The sequence below is a fragment of the Dysidea avara genome, chromosome 11 (genome assembly GCF_963678975.1).
Source record: "Dysidea avara chromosome 11, odDysAvar1.4, whole genome shotgun sequence".
NCBI lineage: Eukaryota > Metazoa > Porifera > Demospongiae > Dictyoceratida > Dysideidae > Dysidea > Dysidea avara.
In genome coordinates this window covers 4,977,451-4,992,992 of record NC_089282.1, presented here as the reverse complement: position 1 = coordinate 4,992,992, position 15,542 = coordinate 4,977,451, and the positions used below count along the sequence as shown (strand labels likewise).

General features: G+C 37.8%; 3 protein-coding genes across 4 annotated transcripts in view; 1 reads left to right on the top strand and 2 right to left on the bottom strand.

Annotated features, from left to right (window-relative positions):
- LOC136238403 (uncharacterized) overlaps positions 1-15,542 on the bottom strand; it is a 105,994-nt gene that overhangs the window by 70,316 nt on the left and 20,136 nt on the right. The window lies entirely within an intron of this gene.
- On the top strand, positions 7,595-10,080 carry LOC136237824 (uncharacterized). Its single transcript, XM_066028041.1, has 3 exons — positions 7,595-7,743; positions 8,233-9,526; positions 9,739-10,080. The coding sequence occupies exons 1-3, from the start codon at positions 7,698-7,700 to the stop codon at positions 9,860-9,862; spliced, it is 1,464 nt and encodes a 487-aa protein (XP_065884113.1). The 5' UTR covers positions 7,595-7,697; the 3' UTR covers positions 9,863-10,080.
- LOC136237826 (dihydrofolate reductase-like) lies at positions 9,899-12,576 on the bottom strand. The gene is made up of 5 exons (XM_066028043.1): positions 12,341-12,576; positions 12,245-12,294; positions 11,964-12,196; positions 11,284-11,402; positions 9,899-10,071 (listed from the first exon to the last, which is right to left on the bottom strand). Exons 1-5 carry the CDS (start codon positions 12,424-12,426, stop codon positions 9,996-9,998), a joined length of 564 nt encoding a protein of 187 aa, XP_065884115.1. The 5' UTR covers positions 12,427-12,576; the 3' UTR covers positions 9,899-9,995.

Here is a 15,542-nt window from a genome sequence, read left to right as displayed (position 1 = left end):
TTTGGAAGCAATCTAGATATGGGCACCTTCAAAGGCCTGTAGCCTAGCCTGGCAATTTAGCATTGCCTGGGCATCTACAAGCCCATTAAAAAATAATAATAATAAAACAATAAATGTGTCTGACCTGATCTGCTAAAGGGGATCAGTATAGAGTCTTTCACATAATTATATCCTTTCTCTAAACTTGTGAGATCATAAAAGTAACAATTCAATTTGAGCAATGTTGCTGCGCACTGCTGACCATGCAATAGATTGAAACAATCTAAAGCTATGAATTGCCAAAATTGGTTCATTATGTTGTAGTAGAATTACCATATGCATGAGTTATGCCTTTAATCATTATGGAAAACAATTTTTATAGTGTATAGCAATTAAAGTGTGTATTTGTAGTAGTTGTACATGCAAACCGCTACCGATTGATGGCACAGCTGAGTGGAATGCTTCAATTAATTAACATCTGGGGAAGCAAATTCCAAGTGAATGTAAGGTTTAGGTGGGACTAGCTGTAAGGCATGATGTCGCTCTTTGTGGGGGCCAGTAGGACAATAGTCCTAAGGAGTAACCAGCACTGACTACTAGCACCTGAGTGGTGTATAGGTGTTGAAGAAACAAGGGGAAGGGGAAGGACTAATCTCTTCTAAATGTCAACAAGAAATCAAAAATATATTTAGAGAGTAAAGTTCACAAATTAGAACTGATAATATTGAAATGCTCTAATAGAACAGTCAACAACTTTAATACATTCATAAGAATTTCTCTAAAGTCCTACTAGACTGCAAAGGAAAGCAGACATAGGCATGGCATGGTATTGGTCTGGTCACAGACATACATTGTTTTTCATTTATTAGAGTATACATGGTCAACTCTACAGTCACTAGCTGTTCTTGGATATTGACTGTTTTATTAGACTATTTGAATTCAGTGTCTTTTTACTGACACAGCTGCCTTGGCTACCTACACAACTGAATACTTGGACTGTCTAGAATATAATAACTGAAAACATGATCTTGAAGTAAATTAATACTCTAATAGAATGGTCACAAGTTTTGAAAAAGTAGTCACAGTGTCACACCATTTACCCCATGTCTTGTGATGGAGTAGTCAGGTGTGCATGCATATAAATTACTCTGGCCACAGCCTTCATATAATTAAATTTATGTATTTTAATACTGGTCATACTGTTTAATATGAAAGGTAAACTTTAAAATACAGCAGCTGTCTGTCAAATGCATGTCTGCATGTCTACACAGCAGCAACTGCATGTCAACTACATGTCTGCACAGCAGCTGCAAATGCATGTCAAATACAGCAGCTGCATGTCTCAAGCAAATTTCTTTGTGGCAGCTCTCACCATGCATATGTGTGAATTGTTAGCTGTACATACTGCACCAATCAGTACTATGACTTTATCCTATCACTATCTTGGGATGGCATTATAAAACAATTTTTGTGGTCATATAGAAGAAAGTCCAAAGACACACCACATTAGCCAAAATAGACACACAATAACAGTGAGTCTATAGGGTTTCATTAAGGGGATGCTACTATATAATTTTTGCAGTAACATTATGAAGCAATAGGGTGGTAGTGCAATAACAGTATAATTCTACTTCCATAGCTGCTAAGGAAGGTCTAGGTGTGTGGAGTCAATCTTCCTCCTCCACCAAATATTGTGGCTAAGTTTTTTTAATGATGCTTCAAGTTTCACCCAGAAATTAATTTGTATATGAAATTAAATTGTTTATAGGTAGTTCTAGATAAACATGCCTACGTATTATTTTGACATCTTCTAAAGGCTTCAGTTGTATCTCTAAAGACCTACTGGTATGATTTAACAGTGAAACATTGCTAGAGAGTGATTTATAGGTATTTGCTGTGAAACATATAACTAGACTGAATTAGTTACCAGAGTGGAATCCTCTTTTTGAAAATCTGGATTCAAAAGTCTAATATGTAGCTAGTTATGCATTACACAGATAAAGGTTCTGAGAGTGCTTCAGCACCCAAAAGAAACTTTTCCAAATTTATCACTGCACAATGACATGTACATTTGTATTGTGATTATGCAGTTATGACAGCAAAACAGCATTAAGTGTCAGGTGTGGTGGAATGATAATCAAAGGACTATATATGGCAGTCTGAAGGAGCTTCTATATTAGTGTGTAATTCCAAACTTGATGTTCAAACTTTGCTACATGTTCACATTATCCAGAATATGTATATTAAACATAATATGGGTGTATATACAGTAGTATTCATGTTGCTTTCATTTGTTACTTGCTGTTATACTGTACTTGTATAAATGTTCTGTATCTAGGGAATATCTGCATGCACATGTGTCAATGTGTAAAGGAGAAGACATCCTGACTCCCTGGCAGACTCCTGTAAGTGTTTGAGCGTTAATCGGATGGCTGCATGCAGGTTTGAGGCTGCCCAGGTCCAGTCATGGAGCTTTTCTCCTTTCTCCACCTTTTCAAACATTAGTAAAAAATTTAAACAGGCTGTAGGACCAGGAGTCCTACAGACCTTCAGCACTTGTGCTGTAAATGTATATTTTGGCAAAAGCAGAAAATTTGATCTAAAATTACATATACTCTAATACTACACATATATATATAGGACTGACAGACAAAAGAAAAACATATGCAATTAACTGGTTCCCTATACATATGAATATACACTTCTAGGAGTCCTATATGAATTATGATGCATAAGGCCTATACAAGTGCTGAAACTATGGACATGAGACTTAGTAGATGAAACATACACAGATTAAAAGGGCCATGAAGGACATAAGCAAAAAGTTTCCATTAACATATGCATGGGTAGGCCTGAGTAAAAATTTTGCTCAAAATGCTCTCAAGAATTCCCAAAGTTTTCACCTATAATAATTATATGCTTTTTCAGTGTTCCCATTATGCTTGCATAATGCTCCTAGATTAACAACATTTCTTATAGTAATCTTGGAAGACTGTATAGTGAATATTAGAGTATTTCACTACAAAGCGACTCTGTTCTGTTAGAGAGTATTGATCTATAGTAGCTATGCTCTAGTGCCAGTTTTCATGTTTCACTGACTGCTCTATTAAGGAGTATAATTATTATTTAAAGAAATTAAACTCAGTAGTTTGAAATATCCACCAAAAATGTTAGCATTATGCTGGCATAGCACTCTAGCCTATTATGCTTTTTATTTTTGTACTGGCATATTTGATGCAGGCCTACATACGTGGACCTTCAGCTTAACAATTCAATGTACAATGGCATGGTTTTTACACATGTATCTTATAATTTGAGCATAAATCAGATGGCTGCAGGTTTGAGGCTGCCCAGGTCCAGTCATGGATATTTTCTCCTTTCCACACCTTTTCAAATGTACTTAATTATAACATTAAACATCTTTAAATACGCTGTGTAGGACCAGGTGTCCTACTGATCTTCAGCACTTGAGGTGTAACAATAAATAAATAGATACATAAATAACTAAATAAATAAAATTAAAGACTGACCTGAGCTTTCCTCTGCACACACCCTTGCATTTAATTTATATTTCCTTTGACAAACTTAGTGTAGCCAGCTATGCAGATGAGCATGTTTTGCATGAAAATTATGAGACAAATAAATGCTTAAAGGAATGCAGGCAGATGGATAAACAGACTTGGACTCAGCCTTCTGTGACTGCTCTATTAGAGTATTGTAATATACGTATAACTATACCTAGTCCAACCATAGTGGTAACTCAACAATTGATGCAATACTTGAAACTTCAAGAGAAAGGTTGGGCAATCATGAGAACAATCATTGGTGAGAGATAACTATATGTGTGCTTGGAAACAGTGGAAAAGACATAAAATATCCGTAACCTTGTAATCTCTGCAGAGGCGTAGCCACAAAATGTAAAGTGAGGAGGCTAAGCAGGGTGGTGACTGGTTATACAATTTGTAAAATGTGTAAAACTCACTTGATATTTGGAACACACACTTTCTAGGGGGTCTGGGGGCATGCCTCCATAGGAAAGTTTTGAAAAATTAGCATTTTGAGATTGAATCTTGTGACAATTTTGGCTAAACTGTGCTTTATTTAGTACATGACTGCTCTATTAGAACTTTTGAATGTTCTATTAGAGTATCAGACTGCTCTATTAGAGTATAGCAATCTTTAAAAGTGGAGGTGCTAAGCCTCCTCTAAAATAAGATTGGGGGCTCTAGCCCCTGTAGCTCCCTGTTGCTATATGTCTATATGAATCTCTGTATAGCTAAATGGTTACATGGAGAAATAAAAGCAAGCAGACAAAATCTACCTCATGCATATTAAGCCACACTAGTATGAGTATTGCCTGAAACAAATATAATATTGCATGCAAAAATTATTTTCTGCAATTAAGCATCATGTTAGATAATTCTACTTGTTTCACAGGCAAAATATGGGTGATTTTCCAAAATTTGATCCCATTTTATCATGATGACATCTTGAATTTTAAAACGCTCTTTTAATGCAGGCTAATGCTTGCTTTAAAGGTCTGTAACCACAACCAGAGAAGACATGTATGCATACAAATTACAATTCTATACCTACTTCCACTAATTGATTAGGGATCGGTTACCTGATCTATAGTTCTCAGCATTGAATTTGATAGTAAAACGAGTCCAGAAGTAGTCGATTATGCAAATGGATGCTTGTTTAGGTAATGACAAAAAACCTTACAATTCTGTTGAAGTTTGATGAGCTGAATGCTGTTCAGTGAACCAACTGTTGACGTGCTACAGATCTTGTACTTACCACTGCTGCAATGGTGATGTGATTATTGATGTTAATGTTATCTGCTATTGATTTTAACAATTTTATAAGATCATGAGTTCATATGTAGATATATATACATGAGTGGTAATTGAATTACATGTAACACACATTTTCACAATAATATACATAGGAGTAGAAATGTTAACTGTATCCCATGCACTGAAATTCTCAACTGACTGTGCTGGATTAAGACACTCTAGTCAAATACAGCTGAATCACACTGCATGCATGAGACAATAGTATTGTTCCAATGGGTTCAGGACCCCCCTCCCCCCTTCTATAAAATTTAGACTTCTGCTATAGAAGGACCCTAACACATCATTTAGTGGGACAGGACAAAATGAGTGAGTAATATAGTGTAATGGCACAGCACACAACAACTGATAAAGCTTGCATCCATCTCTCAGGGAAGGATTTACAGAGGTAACATTCAAAACTTGTTAAAGATCGCGGATATACTAATAGAGCAGTCAGATATATACTCTAATAGAGCAGTCAGGTATATACTCTAATAGAGCAGTCAGCTATACTCTAATAGAACATGCATGTAAATATCCAGATCTATAATATGAAGTTTTTCAGACATTCTAACATTAAATGCAAACTGAGCGTGATCTTATACTGCTGTAGTTTTGGTGTACAGTGTTTAAAGATATAGAACTCCAGTAATTTATCACTTGTGTTATGCAAAATGAATTCATGCTATGCATATTTGTATAGTTATAATGTTTTGATTGCAAGTCATGACATTTGCATCAGTAGATTTATGGTCCTATACCAGTGAGATAATTATATCACTTACAGATTACTACATGTGTCTCTATGTGTTATGCTGTCTACTTCCACTAGGTAGTTTTATCTAGTACTAACTTCATCCCAGGGGCACTTATTTGCATTATAATCTGCATAAAATATAGCAATTTGCTGAGTTTTGGTTCATTAAAATGTTGAAAGTTTCTCGGGGGCTATGCCCCCAGACCCCTGCTTCTGTTAACTCAATACTGCTGTCGGAGCCCTTCAAAAAATCCTGGCTACACCCCTATATAGTTGTCTATAGGAGAAATGTCTTATTTTGTTAAGACAATTACAAACATAAGTACAGGGGTTTAGACTCAGGAGTACCATGCACTGGATGGACAGTACAGGAGCCCTGCATGGCAAGACTTACACTATTAAATTACAATACAAAAATAATAGTCATAGCATGCAAAAAAGTTCAGTTTAGGCAAACCGATAGATCCCAGTCTGGAGAGCTAGGCTCTAAAATTAAAAATTCTGTATGAGCTCAGCAGGAGACAGCAATGCGAGCAGCCTGCTCAAACAAAGATCGTATAGTCTTCTTTTTCACTTCACAAGCATTGGCCACTTGGCAATTGTGGCTGGCATAAAATGGTCTAAACAACCAATTTCAATGGAAATGAGATTAACAGATAAGCCAGAAAACTGAAGGTCATATTGTAAACTGCCATACTAATCTTCCTTCAGAGCTCTAGGAACCAAAAGGTGTTGCTGGGAATTGGTGGGAATACAAACAGATGGAATTATTGGAAACCCGCAACACCAAGTCAGGTCTGCTAAGGGTGAGGAAATATTGGTTGGAATGGTGCTAGGAGAGCAGACACTAGCAAGATATCCTGGAAGGTCAGCATATGATAGTTTTAAAACGTCAGGTAAGGCCAGGTGAACTTTATTAATTATTTCTCATCCCTGCCCGCACCTTTTTTACCCCACCGTCTCTAATTTCATTATTGCTGTTGTCAATCACTGTGCACATGGCTAAGAACGCTGGCTATTGCAAATGTCACTTGCACCCTTGCTTGCACCTCAGAAACAGTAAGCGCTTAGTTCTTAAAAAGCCTTAACAGACAGCTTGATTTGGAGTATTATGAATAATAACCTCCCACACCATACTACTACTACTTTTACACGTGATGCATGCAAAACTGTCACCCATTACCACCTTAGGTTTGTGCCACCATAAGCTGGTTGGCTATAACTAATAACACTTGTAAAAGACAAAAAACACAATTAGCATGTTACAACTATTAATTCCTTCCCTATCATACTACAAAGATAACAAAAAGGAGAGCAGAGTGAGGGCTAGCCAAACATAAAATAAGCTGAAAAAAAAAAATTCAGAGCCATCCAGCCCCAGGATAGCTCTTGGGAAAACCTGGTGGATTCTTTTTTTTTTTTTTTTTTTCCACTCAGGAAAAAACCAAAAATGACTCACTCTGCTATGTATGCATACAATGTCATTCAAGTCCTGAAGCTGCTGCAGGTCACTCATCTACAACATCATTAAGGAGAAAAAATCTAATGGGATGGGAGGGTTGGGAGCCAACCTGATCACACACGTGGCCTAGAATGAATTTAATACACACCACACATCCTTATATACCATGCATCACGTGACACTACTAACATATTCATGTGGGAGCTTATTTTCTTGCTAATTCACTTTGTTCAAACGCCAGAAAATACACCTACCGCCAGCATGGAAATCCGAATTTTTGTGGATGAGAAACAATTAAGTTTGCCTGGCCTAATGAGAATGACCTTAGGACTGAATCATGTCTACAGATACTATTAAAAGATTTTGCTCTGTGCATACAAGCTGGCTTAAAATTCTCAGTGTGGCTTGTTCTTTTAGAAGAGACTCTGCAAAATAGAGATCATACAAGAGATCAAGTAGCAGTGACGCTGTATTACTTTTATAGTATATATTAACGCACGCCCCTATGCATATGCGGACAAATTCGGGCCGGAATGACATCACTGCATGATGCTATTAATAGCAAACCAAACTATATGCGAAGAGTTACGTGCTTGGTTACGTTTCACTGTGAGGTATACTGCTATACTGCGTGACTGTCAGATGTACTGATGAGTTAAGAATGAAACTGGTAGTGATTCTGTTTGTCGTCATCGTTAGTTCATTGGGTAAGTATATACACGTAGCTAGACGGGCGTTGTAGCCCTGAAATTACAAACTACCTGCACATTCAGTGTATGTGCACCGAGGATGTGCACTGATGCATGTAGCTAGCTCCCGCGGTTATCAACTTCCGTTCTGCATAGCTAACTACATACTGATATGATGTAGCTATAGAGATAGCACGCATTCAGATTGCATGGAAGCATATAACGCCTTCTCAAATACGCAACCATAGTTACTTGGGGACGAGACTACTAGTACATGTAGTTGCCAGTCGTGATAAATTTTCGCATGCATATACGTGCGCGCATGCAGTCTGGCGCCGCCCACACTTTCGAAAAAAAATCTTAAGGGGCGGGCGGCGCCACGTTACTGACACTGCATTAGTGGCCATGCATGGGCACACACGCATGCATACACAAAGAGAGCAGTGCCTAAACGAGAAACACTGTTTTTTTAGTAACTCCATCATGTATGCTATTTCTGTTGTGCAGGTTTTCAAGATCTTGCACCCAACCCTACAGCTGTCATCATGGTGACAACAAAAGAAGTTTTGCTGATACACGAAGGCACTATCATTGCAAACAAAACACTACCAAGTACTGTGCAAGTGCCTGAATTATCTGCACTGACCCACTCTGCAACCATGGCAGTGATTAACAGAGTCGCTTACTTTGGGGGACTCAATGGAACTACTTATAAAATAGCTGTGCACGACTCAGAATCTAAAGATAGAAAGGTGTCAATGAGCATTTCAAATGTAACATTTGGAATACCTTGTATTGTTGAATCCTTTGCTTATACCAGATATACGGGAGCGACTGCAAGTTGTTACAAGAACGATACAAATTCTCTCTATGTCTTTTCAGTTCAATCACCATCTGAAAGAAGAACATTTAGGTTTACAGATGAAGGATACATCTCAATGATGGTTCCAGTTGATGATATTTTCTACTATGTACATAATATTTTCTTGATCAAGGAAAACCTGAACGTAGGTCACTTGACAGTTGAGACTCTAGAAAATTGTGAGTATCCACTTTTGGTGCCTAATCCAAACCAGTACATCATTATACAGTGCAACAGTTCTACATCACAGGTGTACGTGCCCATAGAATGGAATGAAGTGTATGGCATGTTTGAAGGAGGTTGGAAAGATAGCAATGAGGTACTACATCCATGCTATGGAACTGGTTTTGCTCCTCTGGTGTATTCAACGGATGGCAGATCAATGATGACATTTTATGACATACGTAACAACTTCAGACAAACTGTTACACTTCAAGGCAACCCAGTGATTGACACACTCACTTGCGTCTTGAATGACGATCAGCTGATCCTAATTTATGCTGATGAATCTTGTGATTGTTGGATGAAACATGTGTTGAATGAGGACTATGAATACACAGCACCATATCCTATACCTGGTGCCAATGGTATCTTGCCTCCTTATATACTGGAGAATAAAGCTGTTGCACAGAAAGTGCTAGTCTTCCAGTACCTTGGTAGTGTGAAATATATTCTGATTCCTTCAGCTCAACAAGTGCTTGTTGATATATCGGCAAGCATTACTTACAATGACATTACCAGTGAATTAGTTTTGTACTATGGCCTTTTCCTACTAAGTGCAAATGGGAAAGCCGATAAACAGGAGGGTGGCTCCTCAATATTCAGCAAAAACTTGGGGCTTGTTTTAGGTGGAGCAGCTTTTATGGCATTACTTTTGGGAGTTGCAGCTCCTTTTGTTGTTGCTACAGTGTACAAGTTGTATAAGAAATTGGGTAGAAGGTAAGTATAGTATTAATATATAGGTGATTTTCACTACCTTTTAAGGTTTATTGTAAGATTAGACCTCATTTAGAGGATGTCACATTAGACCCTGCACATCAGATGAGCAGAGTTTAATGATAAAAACTTTATGGAAATCACGATTACTAAAAAAATTTGTTTATGCACATGTAGTGCTGACAACCATCATTAAAAGATTTTCTTTCATACAGGGCGTCACTATATAGAGTGCCAGTTGAAGACACGGAATCACAAGTAAACATGGAAGAGCATAGGGAAAGTCCCACTAGATACACGGATGATGGAGACAGAGAGTTACTGCACCCCAATGATTAACATTATATTAGCAATAATATTGGTATTAGGCAAAGCTAGACTGACACAGTTCACTATATAAACTCTGTACATACACAAAGTGATAGAATATTCATTTACATACTGCTGTAAACATTTAGTGAAATCATGGCTATCATTGTTTTTTGTACACTGCAAAACTGTACTTGATTCCATCCTCTTCGATTGGTTCACTGCTGATACTTTCATCACTATAGTATTAGGAGATGGTACCAGAGTACGGTAAGTACGGAATTGTACAATACCATATAACAACAAAATTTGGCAATAAACTAAATTTTGCGATTTGTCACCAAACTACCAATATTATTTTCATACCTTGTGTCCAAGTTTTTGATAGTTGTTGAGGTAGTGGCTTTGTGGATACTACTTAAACATACCTTACAAATAAATTAGCATGTCTCCATGCATGCATATGGGTGTGGCTCACAACAAGCTCCCTGCTATAAGACTAGACTAGAACATGTACTCGATTAGTGGGCATGGCTCCACGTAAGCTTGCAGACATCAACAGACGGATTTGCACACAGCCAGGCTCTATGTATGCCTACAGACAGAAACACATGATCCTGATAAGTGGGAGTGGCCCACAAACGAAACTGGGCTGCAGCAGGATCCGGATATTCTATCAGACCTGGATGACCAGACCCAGTTTCATTCATGAAAGTGACCCAGCCAGATGCATGCAGTGACTGAACCCATAAGATAAACATTTCAGGATTGCACAGCATGCATGCTTCATCCTTCTGTCAGCTTACACCATGTACAACCTCACATGGAATGGTGCACCGCCAAATTTTCAGTGGGAGCATTTCGTCAAATTAAAATCTCGCCAACTGCAATTTTATAGCAAATCGCCAAATACTAATTTTGCCAATATTTGTTGTTATAAGGTATAATTTCCATAAGTGTTACCAAGAGTAAATAATGGAAGAGTTACAAAGTGTCAAATTTGCAATGTAAACACACTACATTAAGACAACATCCCCAACTTTACCCTAGTCTCCCAGAAAAAGTTTCTCTCGGACAACTACTTATTAACTAGAGATCGTAAGCACCCTCTATGTTAAAGTTATAATTAGTGAACCTGACTCACATGATGCACAGTACAATGAGTATATGATTGTTTACACCAGGGATTTTTCTAGATAATAAATTGAGGGGGGGGCAATCCGAGTTTTTCAGAAATTGAGGGGGGGGGCAGAACTTAAATTAAATGTTTTATTGTAGCTAGCTAGCCATCGACTAAATTTTATGATTTCAAATCAATTTATCATTGTTTCATCATTGGGCTGGTTGGGGCAGGGTTCAGGGGGGGAAAAATCATTTTCAGGGGGGGCAAAATGCCCCGTTTGCCCCCCCCCCCCCCCTAGAAAAATCCCTGGTTTTACACGATGACATACCTTATCTGTTTAAATCCTTCATCACGAAATGTTTGAATAGGGAAGTAAGTGTCAACAGGAAACTGCTTCTCAACATGAGTGATATACACCTTATCACACAATGGTGACTTCAGTGCTTCCTGCATCAAGTGTAGGACAATACACAGTGTTGGGCAAGTTACTTTGTAAAAGTAACTAGTTACATATTACTTGCAGCTGAACTATTTAGTTACAGTTATATATTACCCATAAAATAAAGTAACTGTAATAATATTACATATTATATTACTTTGTGTCCATAGCCTTAAGCTGTCACGTGTGAAACTACCACCTTATCACGTGACACGATTGCGTTGTTGGACAATGTGCAAGTCTTGATATAAGTAAGTAGCTGGTGAATAAGCCTCACTTAGTAGGCTTCATTACTTCGTTGTAGCTAGGCGTTACTCAGTGGGTTATTAACGAGATTAGTAACTTCGTTACTTTTAGTAATAATATTACGTAATATTAGATTCATTACAGTAACTATATTACTTAGGTAATGCGTTACATATGCAAGTAAAGTAACTTGAGTTATATTACCTGTTTTTATAGCGTATTTTGTTATATTACTTTGTTACCACAAAAGTAATAATATTACGTAACGCGTTACTCCCAACACTGACAATACATACACGGCACATCAGAACTAGTGTACTCACATCATACACACTGGTTCCTCCTAGTATGAAAATGGATTCTATTTTCTCTGCTAACGGCGGTGATGCCAGTGACTCGACTGCCTCTCCCAATGACTTGCAGACCAAGTGTGCACCTAAGAAAGCTTCTTTGGGCTGCCTACTTAAAACCACAGTAAAGCGGTTTGGTAAGGGGTGCAACTTTGGTGGTAATGAGTCCCAAGTGTTACGTCCAATAACTACTGCATTTTGCTTTTCTACAATAAAAGCAAATCAGATTTAGCATTCTACAAAAGGTTACTCACTTGGATCCACGGTGGTGGTAGTTTTAAGTCTCAAGAACTTCAAATCCTGCCTGAAACATGCTCTACTATAACAATGCCATAACCTTTTTTCTGTACTTTAACGTAGGCCATGGTAATCCATTTTTGTATCCGATCCCCCAGTCACTGGTGACAGCTACAACAAGACTGAGCCTTTTGCTCATCACCTTTGTTGACGCGGCAAAAAATTGAAAGGACTTACGCGCCTGCGCTAGTAGTGGTCCGTACTATCTATGGGTCCGTAACCTGAAAATGCCCTTGCTAAACGATAGTTCACTGGGCCGTCTAAGAGAACTGCTATTACAAACGGATAGCACAGAAGAAAGGGAAGGTATGCGGTATTTATTTCATATAGAAAGCAAATGATCACGTGACCGATCCAGATATTCTGAAGTCATTGTCAGCTCACTACACTATGCTGTGCAGACACCTGGGTGAGTTTATATGCTCTTCATTTGTAACTGGCCAGAATTTACTGACCAGCACAATTCCAGAGACCTCAACCTGTAAAGGTTATTCACTTATAGACCCTTTTCAGGTGAGCTGCTGCCATAGCAACATCCGCCATCTTGGAGTACATCCCGTTTTGCAACCCTGGTAGTGTTGCTTTCTGTAAGCGTAAAACAATACCCAGGAAGTAGAGCTTCTGCATTCCACAGCAAAGGTTGACCAGGTTAAACGTATGCTCTCCCCTACGCTATCACTGTTTCTAAACAGGTTGTACTCCAAAATGGCGGATGTTGCTATGGTAGCAGCTTACCTGAAAAGGGTCTATTGAATGAGGTCCCCTCTCAGTGGAAATTTTTTTGATTGCTCCTTTTCTTAGGCCATTTTGGTTCTTCTTAGAGTTTTGTTTAGTGGCTTCCTGATAGGCGTTAATCATGTGAAAGTTCAGGAATTGAAATGCATGATATGGAAAACCAACAATCCAATGTGTGTGTCTCTCGTGTAATGCGCGAGATGAGTTGAGGTGTCTGTACATTTCACAAGTAGAACCTTAGTTAAGCCACATAAACTTCCCATCCTGCATGGATATCAATGATTTTGGTGGCTGAATGCAGTGATGTTTCAACGTTGTAATTAACTAGTGCAAGAGCAGAAGTTGCATTCTCTGACTATCTATACAGCCATCTAGTTGATAAAATTACACGGATTTAAAAAATTGCAGGGCTCTACAAAAATGGCAAGATTACTAAAATTGCTGTAGTATTTGAAAATTATTATTATTTAATGGAAAAGCATTGTATTGGAGGATTAAATTACCTCATTTTCTATAGTAGAACATCTTGTCCTTTGTGAATTGCTACAGAGTAGTGATGGGCAATATTGATATTTTATGTCATGGACAAATATTGCGATTATCACGATTATTGTCCACTTAACTCTTGTAGTGAAAAACACTAAACACATCATGACCTGTCAATTAAATGGTAAAATTACACTGAATATTTACAAATATTTCTCCGACTATCACAATTATTGCATGATAATTGCCAATTTCGATCATCACTAGTCATTGAAAAGTACACGATGTCGATTATTGCCAATAAAATAATCACGATAATTGCCTATCCCTACTACAGATCTCTAGCAATGTGAACATTTCCCTGACAGTGAAGTCCTCAAGTTGTGTGATGCCAAATGTTCTGCATTATATGGCCCGACCTATTTTACGTGAGACTTTAAATGTCATTTAAATAACACAGCAAGTTACTATACATATGCCTATTTTGATGGGTCGATTTTCTGCAAAAACCAACTTATTTGCTTGGTGTGCCGTTTGTTTCAAAATTATGCCTCTTGATGGGTCGATTGCAAAAATCGACTCGGTTTAAGTATGTTGCAAAAATTGAGACTACGATATCCACAATATATGTATGATATTATGGCACAGACACTACGATATTGAACATGATCAGCAACTGGTAACCATGATAGACTGACAATACTGAGAAACATGATCACACTTCCCCTTGTGTACACAGATGAAAATTGCCGGTTTATGTTGTCAACCTTTTCTTGGCTGTCACAAATTGTTGTTCCATTGGACTCAAGTGAAGGAATGGGTACCTGGTCTCTCTTTTTACTCTTTATGCATGACGAAAAGTTCTTGTATCCCCTACTGGTAGAAGGACTGAAGTTGTTGAATAGGTACTTGCTTAGAGCTAATCTGCATGTTTACCTTCTGCTTTGCTGCTCACATGCAGTCTCTCAGTGATGTGTAGTTGAGATCATCCAGTACGCAAGCCATCTGCAACAGACACGAGAATGCTTTAATACTGACTTATAATAATTGTATCAGTAAAGTTTTTGCTTAGGCTCAACACACTGAACCCTCGAGGTGTGAAGCTAGCAAGCTATAACCGTACCTCACAACGTTAAATCTTTTTTTGGTTCTAGTTACTACCTCGTCTTCTTCATTTACCATCTCTGGCTCTCTTGACTGACCTTTAACGTTTTATCAACTGAAACCAGAGTACGGGGAGGCAGCTATTGAATTTTTGTGTGTCGGCTACAAATACCGAGTCAATATTTTTGTGTGCTATTATATACTGAATCTTTTTTTTTTGCGTGTTACAAAAACCGAGTTGAATTTTACAAGGTAGTTACAAAAACCTGAGTCAATTTTTGCAAGTTAGTTACAACCCCCCGAAAAACCGAGTTGGTGTTTATGCGTGTTATAAAAAACCGATTCAATTTTTGCAACATATTAAAACAGTCAATTTTTGCAATCGACCTATCAAAAGAGGCATAATTTTGAAACAAACGGCACACCATATGTAGGGCACTGCTATATTTAGTCATACCAAGGTATTAACAAAGCAAAAATACTTTATACTGAACTGCGATGCCAAAATATCAATCAAAAATACCGAATATATCATAGATGTTGTGGCATCAAAATATACTGTGTTGAATGGGTAGCCATGTTTTTTGCCTTGCTACTTACTAAATACCATTCCTAGTCAACAATTTTGTTGTACAGTATCCAATTCAAGGGCAATACTTACCTATGTATGAGTATTTTAAAAATATACCGAATAAAAGCTTTGTAGCAATACTGCAGAGCCCTAATAGCATGTATGTGATATGATGGGAGCATGTTGCAGTGCTTGAAATAACGGTTGGATATCTGACATTTTATGACCAAAATTGTTGTTATTCAGAGCATGTTCTATTTTGGCCAGACATAATGTCCAATCATAATACTATGCTCACCAATGGTAGAAAATTTACCCAGACAAAAGGCACACTTGACCGAATATTTGATGTCCGAGTA

What these genes read in the sequence shown, in the direction of transcription:
- LOC136237824 (XM_066028041.1), top strand. Translation starts at nt 7,698, where the DNA reads ATGAAACTGGTAGTGATTCTGTTTGTCGTCATCGTTAGTTCATTGG. An exon ending in CGTCATCGTTAGTTCATTGG is followed by an intron (nt 7,744 to 8,232) that starts GTAAGTATATAC and finishes TCTGTTGTGCAG; the next exon opens with GTTTTCAAGATCTTGCACCC. An exon ending in TATAAGAAATTGGGTAGAAG is followed by an intron (nt 9,527 to 9,738) that starts GTAAGTATAGTA and finishes TCTTTCATACAG; the next exon opens with GGCGTCACTATATAGAGTGC.
- LOC136237826 (XM_066028043.1), bottom strand. Translation starts at nt 12,426, where the DNA reads ATGAGCAAAAGGCTCAGTCTTGTTGTAGCTGTCACCAGTGACTGGGGG. An exon ending in TTACCATGGCCTACGTTAAA is followed by an intron (nt 12,295 to 12,340) that starts GTACAGAAAAAA and finishes AGCATGTTTCAG; the next exon opens with GCAGGATTTGAAGTTCTTGA. An exon ending in GAAGGATTTAAACAGATAAG is followed by an intron (nt 10,072 to 11,283) that starts GTATGTCATCGT and finishes CTAATACTATAG; the next exon opens with TGATGAAAGTATCAGCAGTG.